Raw genomic sequence first — 18621 nt, forward strand, 5'->3', positions numbered from 1 at the left:
CCCAAGACTGCCATGATTCCCCCAGCACACACTTCCTTTGTCCCGTCTCTTCCCTTAACCAGTAAAACCAGTTAGGCCACTATCCTGAGGCCCCTCTTGCTGGGCTGTGCTTACAGACAACTGCCAGTGGGGGTCCTCCACAGCCCACTGCCCAACCATTGCAACCAGCCAGGTACTGACACTACATCACAACATGTGGGCGAGTCAGTGGGAATCACACATCACAGCACAGGGGTCTTCGGGATATAGAGCAGACAGCACCCCCACTATGCCACAGAGAGGTACTTCTCACCTAACTCCAAGCTGCTGCGGTGACAGAAGGCTGGAGTAGTCCACTCTCCCCAGGGCAACCTGTATATTGTACCCCTAATCCCCAGCCTCAGAACAATGATTTAAATGAAGCATGTGCATTTTCATTTTATTTTCCAAAAGCAGCCAAAAATTGAGTTAAGGACCTAAACAGGGCCAGGTAAATCTTCTAGCAGTAACTAAAGTGCATGTTTGAGTTAAAAATAGCTACACACTATGTAGGCCTCTCATTATATACTCTCACTTCTAGAGCACTGTGCAGGTATAAAGTCTGTATCCACATCTGTATCTGCAAAAATTAGCTGCGGATATCTGCATCCGCATCCACATCTGCAGATGTTGATACCCATGGATGTAAAACTGATATCCGCAGATCTGCAGAGCTCAACTCATTTAATAAGTTTGAGTTTGGTTTTTTTATATCTTGAATGTGTTTAGAATGTAATCAAATTTTGACGCACAATAATATATGCAAACTTAAATGGGGATTCATCCTTTAATCTTGAAACGACTTAAGGCAAACTTGCCTATTTGTGGAATAATTGAATTGTCCTTTGTGCAGGGCTAATGCTGATAGCTCAGACAACTGTCTATTCACATAATACATTTCTGAGATGTATAGCTTCTTCCTGTACATACATTGTATGCTCCTGCTCCTTTTTCTGTCATTTAGCCAAGGATCCAGTCCAGGTAAGGTATAATTTTGGTGCCCTGTCCTCCTGACTTTGCTCCACAGTTCTTTCCTGCCTCTTTGCATGAAGGGAGCAAGAGTCTGGTAGTTGAGGTTTTGCATTCTTGGGCCTTTTAACCCTCCAGCTGCAGGACTTTGAAGCCCCCCCCCCCAGCAGATTGGGGTGCTTACCTGGGGGAGGAGTCTCAGCTCTAACCTCTGTGTGCTGCCTCTGCCTGCAAGCAATGCCCCCACAGCTCCTATTGGCTGTAGTTCCCAGACAATAGGAGCTGCAGAATGGTGGCAGCACATGGAGCTAGGAGCTGGAGGTCACTACTTCCTTGGAGTTGGGTAGAGAGCCTGCCCTAGCCCCTCCAACCCCCCTCAGCAGCACCCATGGCATCCCCCAGACTGCGTCCCCCTGAATACTCTCACCATCCCCAACCCCACATTGCCCCCACTTCCTTCTCCCACCAAGATTTCATCAGGGTATAGCAAAAGTCATGGACCAATCACTGACCATGAATTTTTGTTTACGGCAAGTGACTTGTCTATTAATTTTTACTACTGGTTGAACCTCTGTGGTCTGGTACCCTCAGGAGCTGACAGACTGGTGCTGAATCAGGGAGTTTGCCAGATCAGTGAAGGTCAATGCTTGCCCCTCCACCACTGCTCCAGCCTCCCAAAGCACTGCCCCACTTTCTTCTGCCCCCTTGTTTTTTCCAACCATGGCGGAATGGGTCAGTCCACAGTAAGCAGCCACAGAGATTTGCAGTTTGGGAGGATGGGGTATACGGACTCACCAAACTATGCTCATGTTTAAAAAATGGAGGGGGACATGAATCCCAGCCTGGCCTTGCGGAGGGGCTGTTGACTCAGTGCAAGCCAGGAGCGAGCAGTCCCAGATCGAACTGTGCCTCTGCATTTTAAATGTAGTAGGAGCACAGCATGGGTGGCTCCTGGAGCTGACAGGAGCCAGGACTGCTCAGTTCTAGCTTGAACCAGCTCCTGGAGCTATTTCCCCTCCTCCCTCCCGAGGCTCTGCAGAGCGGTTCTTATCAATACAAATTGTATCGACTACACAGTTAGTTAGCCAAATAACCACAATTTAGCATCCTTAGTTCCCAGTGCTGTTAGCTCCTCATGTTATGGAGGGGCTTTCCTAGAGTGCTCGGAGAGCCCTGACCACAAGTTAAATGCTGTTGCGGCAGCGCTTTTGTGTTTTGAGTGTAGATAAAGCCGTTTGTGTTCAGCTTGGCATTCTGTAGCTATGTGTTTGAAGTTCTCTTGAATGAAACTAGTCCAGACAAGACTAAATTGGTAGCAGAGATGACCAGTTGCTGGTATGCAGTATTTAAAAAAACAAAACAAACAACAAACAGAAGAAAGCCAACTAACCCATAACTTTTTAGGGGAGGAATTTTAAAATGTTTTGGTGATGCTGTAGTGCAGGGGTAGGCGATAATTTTAGAAGGGGGTCCATTTCACAAATTTGGGAAGTGGCCCGAGCCGCCCCAGAAGGTTGGGGCCAGAACACTTCCTGGGTTCCCCTGCCCACAGATCGTGATTGGCCTGGGGATGGGGGAGCATGTGAAGTCTTTGCCCCTTACTCCCCATTGCCTAGAGAGAAGCACCAGCTGTTTTGAACAGCTGGTGGTTCCCTCTAGGCACCATGTGTCCCTGGCTGCAGGAGGAGATTTTGGGTACTCCTCCCACCCCCAAGGCCAGTCAGGGCCTGGGGGCGTGGGAGCATGCAGAGTGTCTCACCCCCTACCCCCCACCCTGCCTGACTCATGCAGTGCCTAGAGTGAACCGCCAGCTTTTCAGAACAGCTGGGATTCCCTCTGATGCCATGCAGCCCTGGCAGGGTGAGGAGACTTCACTCACTCCCGCAACTACAGGTCATAAAATCATAGAACCATAGAACTGGAAGAGACCTCAGAAGGTCATCAAGTCCAGCCCCCTGCTCTGGGCAGGACCAATTCCAACTAAATCAACCTGGCCAGGGCTTTGTCAAGCCGAGACTTAAACACTCTAGGGATGGAGACTCCACTACTTCCCTAGGTAACCTATTCCAGTGCTTCACTACCCTCCTAGTGAAATAGTTTTTCCTAATATCCAACCTGGACCTCTCCCACCACAACTTGAGACCATTGCTCCTTGTTCTGCCATCTGTCACTACTGAGAACAGCCTCTCTCCAGCCTCTTTGGAACCTCCCTTCAGGAAGTTGAAGGCTGCTGTCAAATCCCCCCTCACTCTTCGCTTCTGCAGACTAAACAGACCCAAGTCCCTCAGCCTCTCCTCATAAGTCATATGCTCCAGCCCCCTAATCATTTTGGTTGCCCTCCGCTGGACCCTCTCCAGTGCATCCACATCCTTTTTGTAGTGGGGGGCCCAGAACTGGACACAATACTCCAAATACACAATACTCCAGATCTTTATTAGCTTGGGGGTGGGGGAGCAGCATGGCGTCCATGAGTTGGATCAACAAGGTAGGTGGGCTGGATCTTGCCCACCCCTGCTGTAGTAAGAGCCATTCATTCTTTTTTTTTTCAGCTCTAAGAAAGAGATGCTGTTTTCTAAAAGGACTAATCTAAATGGGTTTCAGTCACGTGATTATGATGTTACAAAGCCAAAATCTCATAGGCACTGATTCTACATTCTGTCACAACTCGATTTGAATCAATGGAAGTTCAGAGTATGAAAGGGCAAGCTTGTGTGTGATGCCATTTAGTCAAAATAAAATAAATTGAGCATAACCTAAAACGTAAATTAAAAGGCACTTACTCTTTATTGTTAATGAAAATCACAATCCTCAATAACATTCCTTTGTGTATTTCAAATGTGTTAATGTTTTAATGCAGTTCAGATGACTTTGGTATAATAATTTGATGTTACAAGATGCATTTGGCCTTCTGTCTCAGTGTGCCTGGTATGTAGAGTTGTAAACATTTCTACTTGGGAATATGTAAATAGAAAAGCAATTCTGTTACTAGCTGAGATCTGAAAATGCTGGGCATTAGTCTGTGAAAAATATGAACAGTATTATAATTATGAGGCGCTTAGATACCATAGTAAGACGTGCTGGATAAAAACTTATTGTTGAATTTGAGCAACGATTTATCTTCAAGATATACAATAATTCTTCTGCAGAAGAATACATCTAATATGTAACAAATGGCTTGTACTGTGTCTAGTAGAAGAAATGTGTGTTTCTTCAAAAACATAATGTATAATAAAATCTCATATCCATCATGAAAGGGAAGAGGGCTGTACAAAAGAGGTTAGAGAGAAGGCTGTTTGTTAATCTCCTGTTTACCAATATACATAGATTAAATACTTAAATTTTTCTTCGTCGTCCTGTAGTTAATAAATTATGCTTTTTAAATGCTTAAGCATCCCTCCCTTGTATTTTCAGTCATGTATGAGATTTGCTGTTCTCAGAATAATTTTTGTTGCTGATATTTCAAGTCATGATTTTCTGATGGAGCTTGAAGTGCTTACATATTATGTAATCTGTTGTAAACAGTCCTGTATTTTGCTTCAGCTACACCAGACTAACATGGCTACATTTCTATTACTGTTGTAAACAGAAAGTCTATGACTCAGTGACTTCTAGAAAACTGTTACTTGAACAATTCTAAGTCTGTAGTCAAATCAGAAAGGAAAATTATTCAGTATTTAAGTTATCCTTGAGCCAGTCACTTTGGTATCATGTTTAACGTGTGCTAGTACTTTTATGGCTTCTGAGAACTGAGTCTAGCATCTTGATCAATCTTAATTGAGTTGATTAATTTGTTTCCTTATTCATATCAAACTAACATTTTCTGAGCCTCTAATAGTCTTAAGATTCTGTTCCCCACATAAATCTACTTGTAACCAAAGACTTATGAAAAGAAGCATGCATCAGACATTTTAAAAATATCAGTCTCAGACGAGACTAAAAAAGTCCTAGAAATAAGTGTAGGAGTGACTGTGAAAAATAGAAGCAGGGACTGACTATTGCTTTGTTTTCACTGAAGTCTGAGGTGTCCCGGTGTAAATGCCAAAGTATTTTACAGCATACAAGTAGTAAGAAAGAACTGAGGTTTGTACTGGATGATGTGGAAAAGTACTTGTATTTTAAGCATATTGATGGCTTTGAACATTGTAGTGGGAAAGTGACAGCTATTTAATATCCAAGAATCTCTGGGTGGATGATTTGTGAAGGTACATTGGCATAGCTTTTGATTTAATGACTAAACATCATGGTGATCCCTCTAAACTTTGACCCTTCTAGCTTCAGTTTGATTTTTATCTTGGTGAAAGAAGAATCTTTGCTTGTTTGGTGCTAGTAAAGTTACTGTCAGACAAAAAAACTGTTACACAAAATGTGAGAACAAACAAGAAGATGGCCAGGGCACTAGCAGTGGTGACAAAAACAAAACACAGACCTTTGACAAATATAACCTAGTTTGTTTTCTCTTGGTATAAAACTTCAAAAACTAAATCTGTTTCATTGTTTATTTTGTGTCAAGATTGTTTGTCTATCTTATATAATATATATAAAATGAATACTGACATGTTGGGTAAGAGACAGAAATACTTAAATATCTTTTACTGTAGCTCTTGACAAAAAGTATTAGAGTTCATTATTAACACCTGAGTACAATATATAGAATGAAACTTCAGGATTAGAGATGGACATTTTTCTTGAGATGAAGGTTTTTTAAACCATTCTGTTCTTGCTGAAGGAACTGGAAGATAAATACATCTCTATTTGAAAATATAATATATAAAAGAAATAAGCAGTAGAAATAAGACTTCCTGGAACATGTTCTGGGAGAAGTATGTGGTTTATCAGAAATATTTAATCTTTAAACATCTATAAATTATATGTATCTGTGTAGAAGAATGTTTTGTTCAAAACCTGCTTTTTTGGCTCAAGGCATAGTTTACACAATATAGTCTAATAGTCGTAAGTGAACCAAATTCACTATTGTCCATATATCCTTCAGACAAACTGAACTTTTTCACATTTCAAGGTAGTGATTTGTGAAAGCTATGCAACTGTAAGTACTGCACTGTCAAAACACTTAATTAACAGTTACAGTATAAGGTTTAAGGATGAAAGGGTGACAAATTTAAATTAACAAATTTGCAACATATTAGTCTCATCAAAGCAGAGAAAGTAGGAATGGTTTTATATAGATATGCATATTCTTATGTTGTTGCATCTTCATAGTCTTTCTATAAGGCTACGTCTACAATACAAGTTTTCTCTGCAAAAAGTACATGCTAATTTGCATGAGTTGCGCTCTCATTTGCATCTTTTCTGCCTATCCGTTTTTGTGCTAGGGGTTTTTGAGCAAAAACAAGAAGTGTGGACGTTTTCTTTTTGCACAAAAAGCCCTTTTTTCGCAAGATCCTTATGCCCCAAAAAAGGAGGTATACCAATCTTGCGGAAAAAGGGGGTTTTACAGGAAAAGAAAACGTCCATGCTGCTTGTTTTTGAGCAAAAACCCCTAGCTCTCAAACGGATCAGGAGAAAATATGCAAGTGAGATTGCGACTCATGCAAATGAGTCCCTTGGTAGCATTTTTTTGCCAAGAAAACTCAGTATAGACGTAGCCTAAGATTGATTTCAGTAGCTTAAATTCTGTTCAGTTTGTACTACTCCCATGTTATCAGAATGCTTCCCAGAAATGCATTAAGCTACATGACTGTGTGTTGTAGGTTACTTTTTCAATTTACAGCTACAGTGTATGCCTCTGAGGTGGCATGTACAGTACATATATCACAGGCCTCCCTAGCAAGGATATAAGTAATAGTGTATTAGATGGTGAGGCTCTGTTTGAGTGAGTGAAGACATCCCTGAACGTGTGGAAATATACATAATACTTGTGATTCCAACACATTCATGGTCCATTTTGATCAATTGCATGGTCAGAGGGTTTTAAAATTGGTCACTTTCACATTTTCAGTAGTTGACATCAGAAATTTTACGGTATTGTAACTGTGGGGGTCCCAACCAAAAAGTACTTGAGTGGGTCTGATCTCTATCTCCCCCCTTCCAGTTAACGCCCACCCCCCAAAAGGTGAGCTGCCATACAAGTTCTGTCCCTCCACAGTCCAGCAGGGACTCAGCCCCCTGGCTGGGGCACTCCCAGCAACCTGGGGGAGATCAGATTTCACGGGGAAGGACTTATTTCGCAGTCTGTGACCTGTTTTTCACAGGTGTGAAATAGGGCACTATCTATATATCTCGCTACATGCCCAAACATCAGCACCTTTGTCTACGCGGCTCCTTTCAGCAGTGTAGCTTCCTCCTGTCTGGCTCTCTGTAGCCTTTCTCTGCCGCATCCCCTCTTCCAGAGCCTTTCACTCACATTTCTAGCTACACATGGCCATGTACATGTAGTAGTGATGGGCAGTCTGGGCTAGTGAGTGGGCCACATAAGTGGCCCTCCATCTCAGTGGGCTGCAAGATTGTCTTCTGGGACAGCATTGTTTTTCTAACTGTGCTTGCATATCTAGAATTGGGGGGGGGAGGTGCAGTTGAACCATGGCAGAGATTTGATTGGATGTAGAGGAAGCCCATGGCTCTCACAGTCAGTGTTGTGTGCAGTGAGCACGCACCTCATTTCATGTTCCCTTGCTTCACATGCGGGTCACTTTAGTAATAATGGTAGGAAAAAAACGACACAGATGGGAACCAGAATTGTCTAGCAACCCAGTGAGTGGGCGACCGTAAACAAAATGTCCTGTGGTCCACACACAGAACCTGGATGGTCCTCAGGCTGCCCTCCACTGACATGCTTTTTAATGCAGTGCGTAGCTATGCAGACTACACTATACCGCATACTTCTTGTGGAATTGATGTAGCTTCTGAGAAGCGTATTTCAGATGACTGAGCGTCTTGAAGATAAGGACCATGACCAAGAATTTCTATGTTAAAAGATGTTCTATGGAAAGCCAGCATAGAGAATGGAGGACAAGTTCAATATGTTCACGGTAGCCTGTATTACTGAGGGAATGCACAGTCCTGTTCTGTGCTAGTTGGAGTTGTCTGAACCTGATGGCTTCATGCACATGATGGCTTTTTGCTGTAATCCAGCCAAGAAAAGAGGAGGTTAAGGAGGGAATGTGATGAAGGTCTATAAAAGTGTGGAGAAAGTAAAGAAGGGAAAGTTATTTACTTGTTTCCATAACCCAAAAACTAGGGGTCACCACACAGAGTCAACCCATGGAACTCCTTGCTAGAGCATGCTGTAAAGAGCAGTACTTTAACAGGGCTCAAAAAAGATCTATATATATTCATGGAGGATAGGTCCAGCAATGGCTGTTATCCAGGATGGATCGGAATGGTGTCCTTAGCCTCTGTTTGTAAGAAGCTGGGAATGGGTAACAGGGGAGGGATCACTTGTTCTGTTCATTCCATCTGGGGCACCTGGCATTGGCTGCTGTCAGAAGATGGGATACTTGGCTAGGTGGATCTGTAGTCTGACCCAGTATGGTCGTTCTTATGTTCAAGAAGTATTAAAAAGGCTTGTGTGACTCAGGCCAAAGTTGTCAGGATGGGGTATGAATGACCCATCGCTTGTCTGGTATCAGACACTCTCCTCTTGGGAAATCTTCATACTAATTAATGGCAGTTCATTTAGTCTGTCACAGAGGCTCGCAATAACAACTGCTCCAGCATTTCACTACCATATAGAATACAGATGTTACAGGTAAAATTAATGCATGCAACATGTCACAGGCATTCAGTAGTCTAAATGCTTTTTTAATAATTCATTCTTATTTTACCAATATTGACTCTCAACTGAGCCAGACAGATTCCATCTGTGTCTGTCAATGTCCAGTTGAGACATGGGTACATCGGCATGAGTTGGCATATGGCCTGCCAGCTTCTCAATGTTGCCATATGTAGTGTAGTAAGTCATTATATTGTTGGCACGTAAGACCACATCTCAGCAGCTCTCTTAGTGGCTTCATGAGGGATTTGGTGGCAGAGGTGCAATTTCCCATCACCACTCTCTGACTACCTTCAAGAAGGATCCTGACAATTTTAAATCATTCCCCTGGACATCTGCCACTTCCCTCAAGCAGACACAGTATCTCATGATAGACTGTCAAATGCTGTAGAGAGGACCAGCACTGTGAAAATGTATGTCTCCTCTCCATCAAAGAATAGCAGGACAATGATCCAATAAAACTACAATTGCTGTTTCCATTACATGTCTTGACTTAAAACCATACTGTGCTGAATCCAGGATTGTTGGCTTTGATTAAATAAGCTTGTAAGTGTCCATTGACTAGCTTCTCTAAGCTTGGTCACAAATGAAGTTAGAAACTGAGGTGTAACTCGCTAGGTTCCATTAATCTGGTATAGGGTTTCTTCATAGTTGGTCATACTGCTCTGTGCTGTGAAGAAGAAAAGGGAGATTCGTCCATTGAGTGTCAGTGAATGTTACAGTCAAAAGTTGCTTGAGACTCAATCTTGCCTCCAAAAAGGGGTGGGATCAGGGCACCTTCAAGGTGACCAATGCTTAGTGTGGCATGAAAGTGTCTGTTTGTGGGTGATGTAGAGGGGGTTGTAACCATTCAGCTTGAAAAACCTTTCCAAATGTGTGATTGTTTCAGCAAAGCAGGAGGAAGGTTATATGCATATAGTCCTCCTTTTTCCCCATCTGCCGTATGTACCCAGGTACCATCTTTTTTATTGCATTTAAGTCTGTCCCATGTCAAGCAGAAGATCTTGATTAAAGCAAATGAGAAAGATGAGTAGTTAATATTAAGTCTGCCAATCACCAGAAAAACTTAGTTATAGCAAATATTGGCATCTTATAAACTAGTGCTCATTGTAAGACTGCAGTTAAGCTGTACTATTTTCTCTTTTAATACAAGGGGTGAAATGAGAAGAAGTGGCAATTGGCCCTGAATACTTCATTGTGTTTAATATTTGAAAAGCTCTGGCACATAGACTTCATACCGCCTCAAGTGTGACCTAGTCAGTTCCAAACCCAAACTCATGAATACAAAATTTTTTTAGTTGAGAATATTTCCAATAGGTTGCTTAATTTGTACATTCTAATTTTTTAAAAGAACCCTAAACAGAATTCTTCTCCCCTTCCTACCTGCCATTTTTTTTTGTCCTTCCTTAGCCTCCAGCCACTCTTTCTATAAATCTCAGCTTCTCTGAATGCATTGGAATAGTCAGGCTTTGCAGTAATTGTGGAAAGTTAACAAATATGGACTCTGGTGTATCAAGGATAAAAGAAAATTCCAGAATGTATGTCCCTGAAGTAGAACAGTGTCAGTTGCTGTTTTCTTTGTGTTGGGGGCATTAATAAAATTCAAACTTTTGAATTTAAAACAGGATTTCAACCTCTTTATTTTGTGATGCTCTATAGTTTACTCTCCCTAAGCTTACAGCACTTACTCTTTTGAATACAGAATAAACTTTCTAAGAATTCTTAATTAAACCATTTAATTTGAGTTAAAATTAATTAAAAATTCTTTCCTTTAACAAACTTAGAACATGTCAGGCTTTTCCTTGTCCTGAATTATCTGAATGAATTAACAGACACTTTCAACTTTACAAAGCATTGAAATGGAAATCTTAAGCATGGGCTATAATTGAAATAAGTAGATTGCAATTAATCAGTGATTAATAATTCTTATTTGCTCTGATTAGATCTTCTGCAAGGCACAGATCAACAGCTTAGTAAATCACGAGTGGAGTTACTGTGACATAGGAAAGAAATTAGCAAATCATCTCTGTACAGCTAATTTACATGCATTCACTTCTGTTAGAAATAATGATTCTGGGGTGTAAGAGAAACTAGACACATGTCAAATTCTGATTGGTAAATTACTTGGCTCAACTGTTCCTGTTAATTACAGATTAAATGATGGCATGCTGGCTTTGGCATCAATGCTTGAAAGGCTCCCCATGGCATTACAGCTTCTGTTACATATGTACTAAGGCAGCATGGGCAATAGAACTGAAGTAGGAGTGCTCTGAGCAGACACAAATTGGACAAATGAGTCTTGATTCTTCTCAGTTTCCTTCATACACCTGGTGGAAGAACCAAAAAACACCATGTGTGTAGGGGTACCCTTCATTCTACCACCTACCTACCCACCCATGAAGAAGCAAAGCAAAGAAGCCTGGCAACACAGGGCTGTCTCCTTAGTGGGTTGGAGCACACCTAGACTGTCATGTGGATCAAGACTCACGGTCCTAACATGAGCCTAGATGTGCATCAGTCTCTTCAAACTGCAGTTCACAGAGCTTGCAAAATAATTCTGCCCTTCATTCATGCACAGAATGTCCTGGTCATGTTAGACTGTGTGACCATGGTTCTTTACATAAAGTAGGAAGAGTAAGCATGATGGTTCTTCGGTTCCCCAAAATCTGAGTCACTCTGTTCTCCTTCTGTATTAGCAAGAGTTTTTCTTGTATTAGCTGGGTGCCACCAACCACTTAGGTACTCTCCCTGCACTGTGCCAGTAAGTGCTCTCCATTTCCCAAGCACATGTGAATCATTCCCCTATATGTAGCCCCTGACGCTGGCTACTCACAGAATTTCCAAGTCCTCCTCACCCAGTGGTGCAATGTACCCCACTTTTTCAGTTTAAACCACAGAGTACTTGTAGCGCTTAGGTAAAACTAAAAGTAGTGGTTAAGAAAGAATAAAGATTTATCTGGAGATCAGAGCACTATTCTGAAATAACTTAGTCCACGTCTACACAGCAGGCAGTTATTTCGAAATAGTGTCAAAATACTGGAGGATTTCTTAATCCGACTCCTGTAACCCTCATTGTACGAGGAATAAGAGAAGTCAGAGAAAAGTGCTCTATTTTGAAATAAGTGCTGTGATTTTGAAATCAGCTATTTTGAAATAAGCTACGCAACTGATGTAGCACAATTTGCATAACTTATTTTGAGTTAAGACCTGCAGTGTAGACGCACCCTGAGTGACATAGTCTTAGAGTCCTCCTTCAGTTCTGACTCTCCTTGCAGGGCTGACCTTAGTTCAGCATCTGCAGCTAATGGTCTCTCGAGGCAAGTGACCCAATTTACTGGTGACCAGACCGCTTTCACAAAACGTAGTACATTTTGAGGACAAAATAGTTACAGAGAAAACATAATAAACAATAAATAGTCTTCATTCCTGTTCCATTTATCAAGTGTCACTCATCTTCCATATAGGCAGGGCTCGACAAATAATACAGTCTACTCGCCCATGGCAAGTAGATTGTAACCTGGAAGAACCGGGTTCGGTCGATCTGTGCATGTGCAGAACAATCTGTGCATGCGCAGATCACTGGACAGCACGGCTGGCGAGCGGGTCTGCATATAGGGATCCCCTCAGATCCTTTTGGCAGGGTTTTGTCCATTTGGTTACAATTTCACATCTGTTTCTGGATCATTCTGTATCTGTTTGCACTGACCTTTTATACCAAAAGCCTTTTCTTTGTTGCGTGAGCCTCTTGAACCTGATCTAATCTAGTATTTGCAATTTTGCCTAGAAGGTGGCACTTCTCTGCAGTTGTTTACCATTTCCACTGACTTTGGCTCAGGAGGGCGCATCCCCCGTGGAGCTAAAATAGAATCCCCTAGCTCACAAATGCAAACATATAACATTTTCAGACACACAAGTTTATGAATAAGCCAGTGGTCCATGTTGTCTTGCACATCTCTGTGTAATTGTCATTTCCATGCTTCCAAGGTCCCACATCAGTCTCACACATATCTAAGGATATTGTTATCTCTCTTAGTCATCTATCACAATAGGAGCTCAAGTCCAGTTGGTGATCCACCATGATTGTAATCGTTTTCAGTCACTGCTTTACAGAATACAGGCCTAAATTCTGCCTTAAACTTACTCCATGGGTAGAGAATATAGAATTAATGTAATGATGTACCTTACCTCAAACACTGCATTCAGCTTTGTCCACTTTTTAAATGTACAAATGTAAATTTGGATACTCTTGTAGGAAGTAGGTGCTTCTCTACAACGTGGAGGTAAGGATTAGAGCAGGGTTTCCCAACCTATAGGTCAGGACCCAAATATGGGTTGCCATTACATTTCAAAAGGGTCTCCAGGTATCTCCCCAGGTGGCTCTAAAGGAGCTATTCACACATTTTTTGAATTGCCCTGGGTCACCAAGTCTTCCTGAATTGTCAAAATGGGTCCCCATCTGGAAAAGGTTGGGAACCGCTGGACTAGAGGAAGAACGGTCTTCCACTATATGTGTGCAACTGCTGTTGATGTTAGACAGTTTGTGTGTAGGAGGAGGTAGGAAAAGTTTAACAATGACCGGTTTGAAAGGGAAAAAATAAAATGATACAGGTATTATGCATTATATATACTGCTATATAAAATGTCAGTTGGGTGCTCGATAGCACTCTGGCTTATAACACAAGAAAGGAATAATCAACAAAAGGCATAAGCGGCCATATTTTCAAGCAGAGGTCCCCTCAGCCCAGATGCAAACATTTATATCTGCACAAGTTACAAGTTTTTTGTGGGGGAAAAGGTTGTTGTGATTTGAGGCGAGAGGAAGGAGACGCGAACTTGTACAAGTGATGTTGTATGTATAACACCAGAAAACAGAGCTAGCCCTTTGGACGCTAAGATGTGGAGACACAGTAGGATTACACTACTGACTTAACCAGTAACAGTTTCACAACTCTACTGTGGGTCATCAGACAGGTCCTCTACTTAGTCAATGATGATAAACTTTCAGCTTCATGCGTGCGTGTGCTCCCCGTCTAACGTGTTAACCATGTGCAATTAGTCAACACGACAGACTCGGAGAGAGCCCCCAGAGACCACTAATCAGATAAGGATCAAAAGCACCTGAGTAAGTTTATTGCCAGCGACATACAATAATAGCTGTCAGCGAACAGACTCGCTGCTGTGCCACTATACATATGTACACCGTGATAATGGACTAACATCCAAATATACGCCCTGGATTCTAGCATCACCCCCACAGTCAGTCAACAACCACCCTTTGGGATGCACTTTTAAACACAGGTACAAACAAGTTACACATCAATCCTGATGTGTCAAGTTCCCACCCTCTGTTAGTTAGTTAGTTACCGCCCCTTACCTCACATAAAGAGGGTTTCCATTACTATCCATCATGCTGTCAACTCACGCCTGGTCCTGAACCTGGATCAATATGTATGTTGTTTGTGAGGGGTGAAGTGGGTACCAAGATGTTTCTTAACGAGGTGTTCTGTTACGACTCCTCTGGAATGTGCTTACAGCCTGTGCGTAGTACTGCTTAGGTATAAGTGTTTCTGTAATATAAGCCCTCTCCTTGCCAGTTTCTATGAGCAGGGCCTGCATCTTTCTCATGACTTAACTTCGCTTTACATTAGCAAAGTCTTGACCAAGGCCTCATACCTGGCCTGTGATACATGGGCTTACGTTTCAGACCCTCATCTTCCTACACTGGTGATTAGCACAGCCTTTTTATGTCTTTGTTTTGGTGACTTACTAGCAATAGACTTTATAGATGTGGGACTATTTTTGGTAGAAAAATCCATTTTATTAAAATTAGGGAGTTAATAATTTCAGGGGTTTTTTATATTGAAAGTATAAACATATCTAAAAGTTATGGAAGTAAAAATATTCTTGGAGCACAGTTGGCATTTAAGATTTTATTCTCCATTTCAAATACGTACTAGGAATGTAATAGTGTAGTGGATTAACTGATAAGTATAAGCTTATAGGCTAATACTGTAGACTACACACATTTCCTCTCCACCCCTTGCCAATAAATTTTTTAGCAGGCTGGCCAGCAACCCATCTCAGTCCAGGATTGCACTGGGTCCGGGACCTACCCCTGCTGTGGCTCTGAATTTAAAGTGTATTAGGAGGCAGGCAGCCCAGCTCAGTTCCGTCTCATGCCGGTTCCAGGAGCTCAGACCCCTCGTCTCCAGATAGGAGATGCACCAGGAGTATAGAATAGTCGACTAACCAATAAGAATTTATGAGGTTAATCGACTATTCAATTAACCAATATTTAACATCCCTAATACGTACTGTTTTAATGAAAATATTGTCCGACAGCTGATTAACTGCATCTTTCTTGCACTTCGTGAAAATATACTTTTTATTCACATCTTCAGGGAAAATAATGGTGACTGTTTAGAGATGAAAGTACTTTTGTATTTTTTTTAAGAGCTCAAAGATGCTTAAATCTAGATTTGATAATTAACACGTACTATATTAAAGTTTGTGTTTTAATAGCACATGTTCATATTTGAAGAAAAATCTGTGAATGCTTTAATGGTTTTGATGAGTCCAAATATTGTTTTTGCTTACATTTTGGAAGCAGCTCTTGCGTGTCTCTCTAATTTCCTTCTTGTTGCATGAATCAAACTTCTCCTACTGGCAACAAATCTATTTAAGTTACGGTTGAAAATTGATAGCTTTTTAAATATTATGGATTCAGATTTTTGCACTCAAAATATTTTGTAACAGTTTAAAAACTATTTTTTTGTTTGTTTCCTTATAGCATACTTCTGTGGATGGGTACACTGAACCACATGTCCAGCCCACCAAATCAAGTAGCAGACAAAACATCCCCCGATGTAGAAACTCAATTACATCTACAAATGAAGAACACCCTCACATTGGAAATTATCGCTTACTAAAAACAATAGGAAAAGGAAACTTTGCCAAAGTGAAGCTGGCAAGACATGTTCTTACTGGAAGAGAAGTAAGCTTTTTGAATGTGGCTAATTGAAGTATTTTGTGTTGCCTTCATGTGTAGTTTTCTACAAAAAGGGTCCTAACATTGTTTCCAACGGCATCCTTGATTATTGAAAAACTTAATATTGCAAAAAATAATGCAAAGAAAATAGAACCAATAGCAGTACTTGTGGAGAAGATAGAAATTAAATTCTATTTGAAAACTTCCTTTTTGGGAAAGGCTGTATAGTTGTAAGTGAGATGTTAGAGAGTTTGGTTTTTTATTTGTTACTTTCAGGGACAAAATGTATTTCTGTCCTTTTTCCTCCTCCCTCCCAACCTCTTTGCCACCCAAGGAAAAAAAATTCAGGCACACCCTGAAGGAAAAGAAAATATCTTGTTATTGGGTTTCTACATATGTTTCGGTGTATTCTTACATTTCCACAGTGCTGGCAGGAGTGTAAAACTGACTGATGCTGAAGCTACAGTGGAAAGTGATAAAGCACAGTTGGATTCTTATTAAGAAATTCTAATATAGGGAGTAGAGTAGAAGATAGAATGGCAATTATGCCAATTGTACACACATTTCATAGCTATGTCTGTGCACATTAGATACGCAGTGGGTATAGCTGCTAACATGAACATTTTTAAAATGTCAGAGGTTTTTGCAAGTTTAGTTATACGTGTTTTTTCCCTAGGTGGCTGTGAAAATAATAGATAAAACCCAGCTAAATCCTACTAGCCTACAAAAGGTAAGCGTTGAACCCCTGTAATTTTGTAAACAATTCAATTGCCCTGTAGAGGAAGACAGATTTTTATAAAAAAGTAGAAATCTTTTGGTGAGCTGCTTATAGTGTGTATGCTGCTAAGGAGTAAAGTCATGTCCTGCTATCCTAACAATATATCTGGAATCCTAAATTTGTGCTGACTAGGGATGGAGGCGACTAGTCAAATAGTTGACTATCCGATAAACCTAGGCTTATCTGGTAGTTGAGTCACTACTTGACTAGTTGTTCCCCCCCCCCCCCTTGTTTCCTCTGTAACAGCGGCAGCAAATGCGGGGGAGCAGGAGCCAGTGCTGGGAGGAGCCAGCACTGTGTTCGTTGGTCGGGATGGGGGGCAGGAGAGGCAGAGGCACAGCGGGGGAAATGGTACAGCATCTGGGACGCAGCGCAAGCCAGGACAGTTGAGTTCTGGTGTCTCTTTTACATTTAAAAAGCAAAGCTGCAGCATCTGGGACCAGGCAGGAGCCAGGACTCAACTAACTGAGTGGTTGATGGAAGTTCTGTCGACTACTCAATTAGCTTCCTAACTGCTATTTAAACATCCCTAGTGCTGACAATAGTTTTTGTACATGGTTCTTAGTTTGTCACCCCCTTCTCCCCTCATATGTTCCCCCTCCCCACAGGCTTTGTTTTGCTGGATCTGAAAACTGTCATTTGAAGTTTTGCTATTAATCAAATGTAGGATAATTCTATATAGAAATGTCTACCGCCTCACTTAAAATGTAATGAGTAGTAGTTTTCCCTAATTTAACTTGTCCTATTGACTTTTTCATAATAATAAAACACATTTGAGGCATTAAAAGTTAGTAAGCCTAAACTAACCTGCAGCTCTATTTATTATCTCAATGGGTTCTTGTCAATTACTTTAGTTGTATATAATCTCATGGAAATTATTTAAGTGGTTACAGAAACAGCTGATTTGTTTTTTCTGGCTTCCTATTTTTCTCTTAGTACAAACTGTTCATAAACCCCTTGTAGCGGGTTGTGGGGAACTTCAGGGTTGGAGGCCAGATGCGGCCCTTGGCTTGCCTGGATCCAGCCCCTAAGGCTCAGGGTTCCCTCGTGGGGGCTCTAGCACACAAAATCTACTAGGCTGCCCTTCCCCCAGGCTCTGGTGTGCAAGGAGAATGTGGGGAGTGTCTTTCTCTTTCTCAGTCCAGGGCCACAATGAGGGTTTTTTTCCCTTGCTTCTCACTTGTGTGCTGCCCTTGACTGTCAGTGGCCCCTGATGCAAAAAAAAGTGCCCCGCCCCGCCTTATCGGCCAGCCATATTGTTGTGATAACTTTTTGCCTTTGGTGAGCCAGCTCAGATCAACTGGTTTTCAGTGAAGATCTGATTTTGTTTTTTAAATATGTGCATCACAGATCATTTGCAGTGTGTCTTTAAGGTTCAAGTTCACCCCAAAATGGAAAATCTATACAAAAGCCGTCTGTCCTAATTAAATTCCATGGTAGATTGGAACAGCCATATGCGGAGCTTCTATATCCAGCAAAGGGAATCTTCATACTAACGCTGCTTAGGCTAGCTAAGAAAGGACTATTGGGGTGTGCCTCACTGCTTGTTGCTGGAGTTAATTCAACTGTCTCGTCCTTGTTCAGTTCGTCACAGAAAGCTTAGGTGTTTAACCTTTGTGTTGGGATGTGTAAGACTGCAGGCAGCAGGTGGATAAAATAAAGCCGAGAAGAAAAAAGGAAACAGTGGTCTCAGCAAATCAGCTGCCTACCAGCAAATCAGCTGCCTACCCATCTGGAGCATCATTGGAGAATGTGCAGAGCTGCTTTTTGAAAAATGGCGAGTAAGGTGGATGTAGTTTATGGAGTTCAGCTGTGTGGATGGAAGAAAAGCTGGATCTTCAAGATATTATGTGGCACAATGTGATATGATTCAGTGCCTGAATGTGAAGAACTTAAAGGGCTGATTTGAGACACACCTAGATTGTAGGTCTGAGTGACTGGGAATTTGATTACATCCACAGTGATAGAGAGGAAATACAGGGAAGGGCTTATGGAGGAAAGATTCAGAACTCCATTTTAGTCATGATTACTTTAAACTGACAGCAGGATATTTTTAGTTGGGATAGGCAGAGAGAGATCCGGAGTGGAGAGTTAAATTTACTATTGAAAGCTGAATTTGTGTTTGCCAATGAGATTGGC

General features: G+C 41.5%; 1 protein-coding gene across 7 annotated transcripts in view; it reads left to right on the forward strand.

Annotated features, from left to right (window-relative positions):
• The window catches only part of MARK1 (microtubule affinity regulating kinase 1), a 112510-nt gene that overhangs the window by 37944 nt on the left and 55945 nt on the right, over nt 1-18621 (forward strand). For all 7 annotated transcript variants that reach the window (XM_075925224.2, XM_075925225.2, XM_075925220.2 and 4 more), the window contains exons 2-3: nt 15507-15710; nt 16381-16434. In XM_075925224.2, the coding sequence (XP_075781339.1) occupies nt 15507-15710; nt 16381-16434 (258 nt within the window). The remainder of the gene's footprint in view (nt 1-15506; nt 15711-16380; nt 16435-18621) is intronic.

The sequence above is a fragment of the Pelodiscus sinensis genome, chromosome 3 (genome assembly GCF_052426305.1).
Source record: "Pelodiscus sinensis isolate ZL-2025 chromosome 3, ASM5242630v1, whole genome shotgun sequence".
Taxonomy (NCBI): domain Eukaryota; kingdom Metazoa; phylum Chordata; order Testudines; family Trionychidae; genus Pelodiscus; species Pelodiscus sinensis.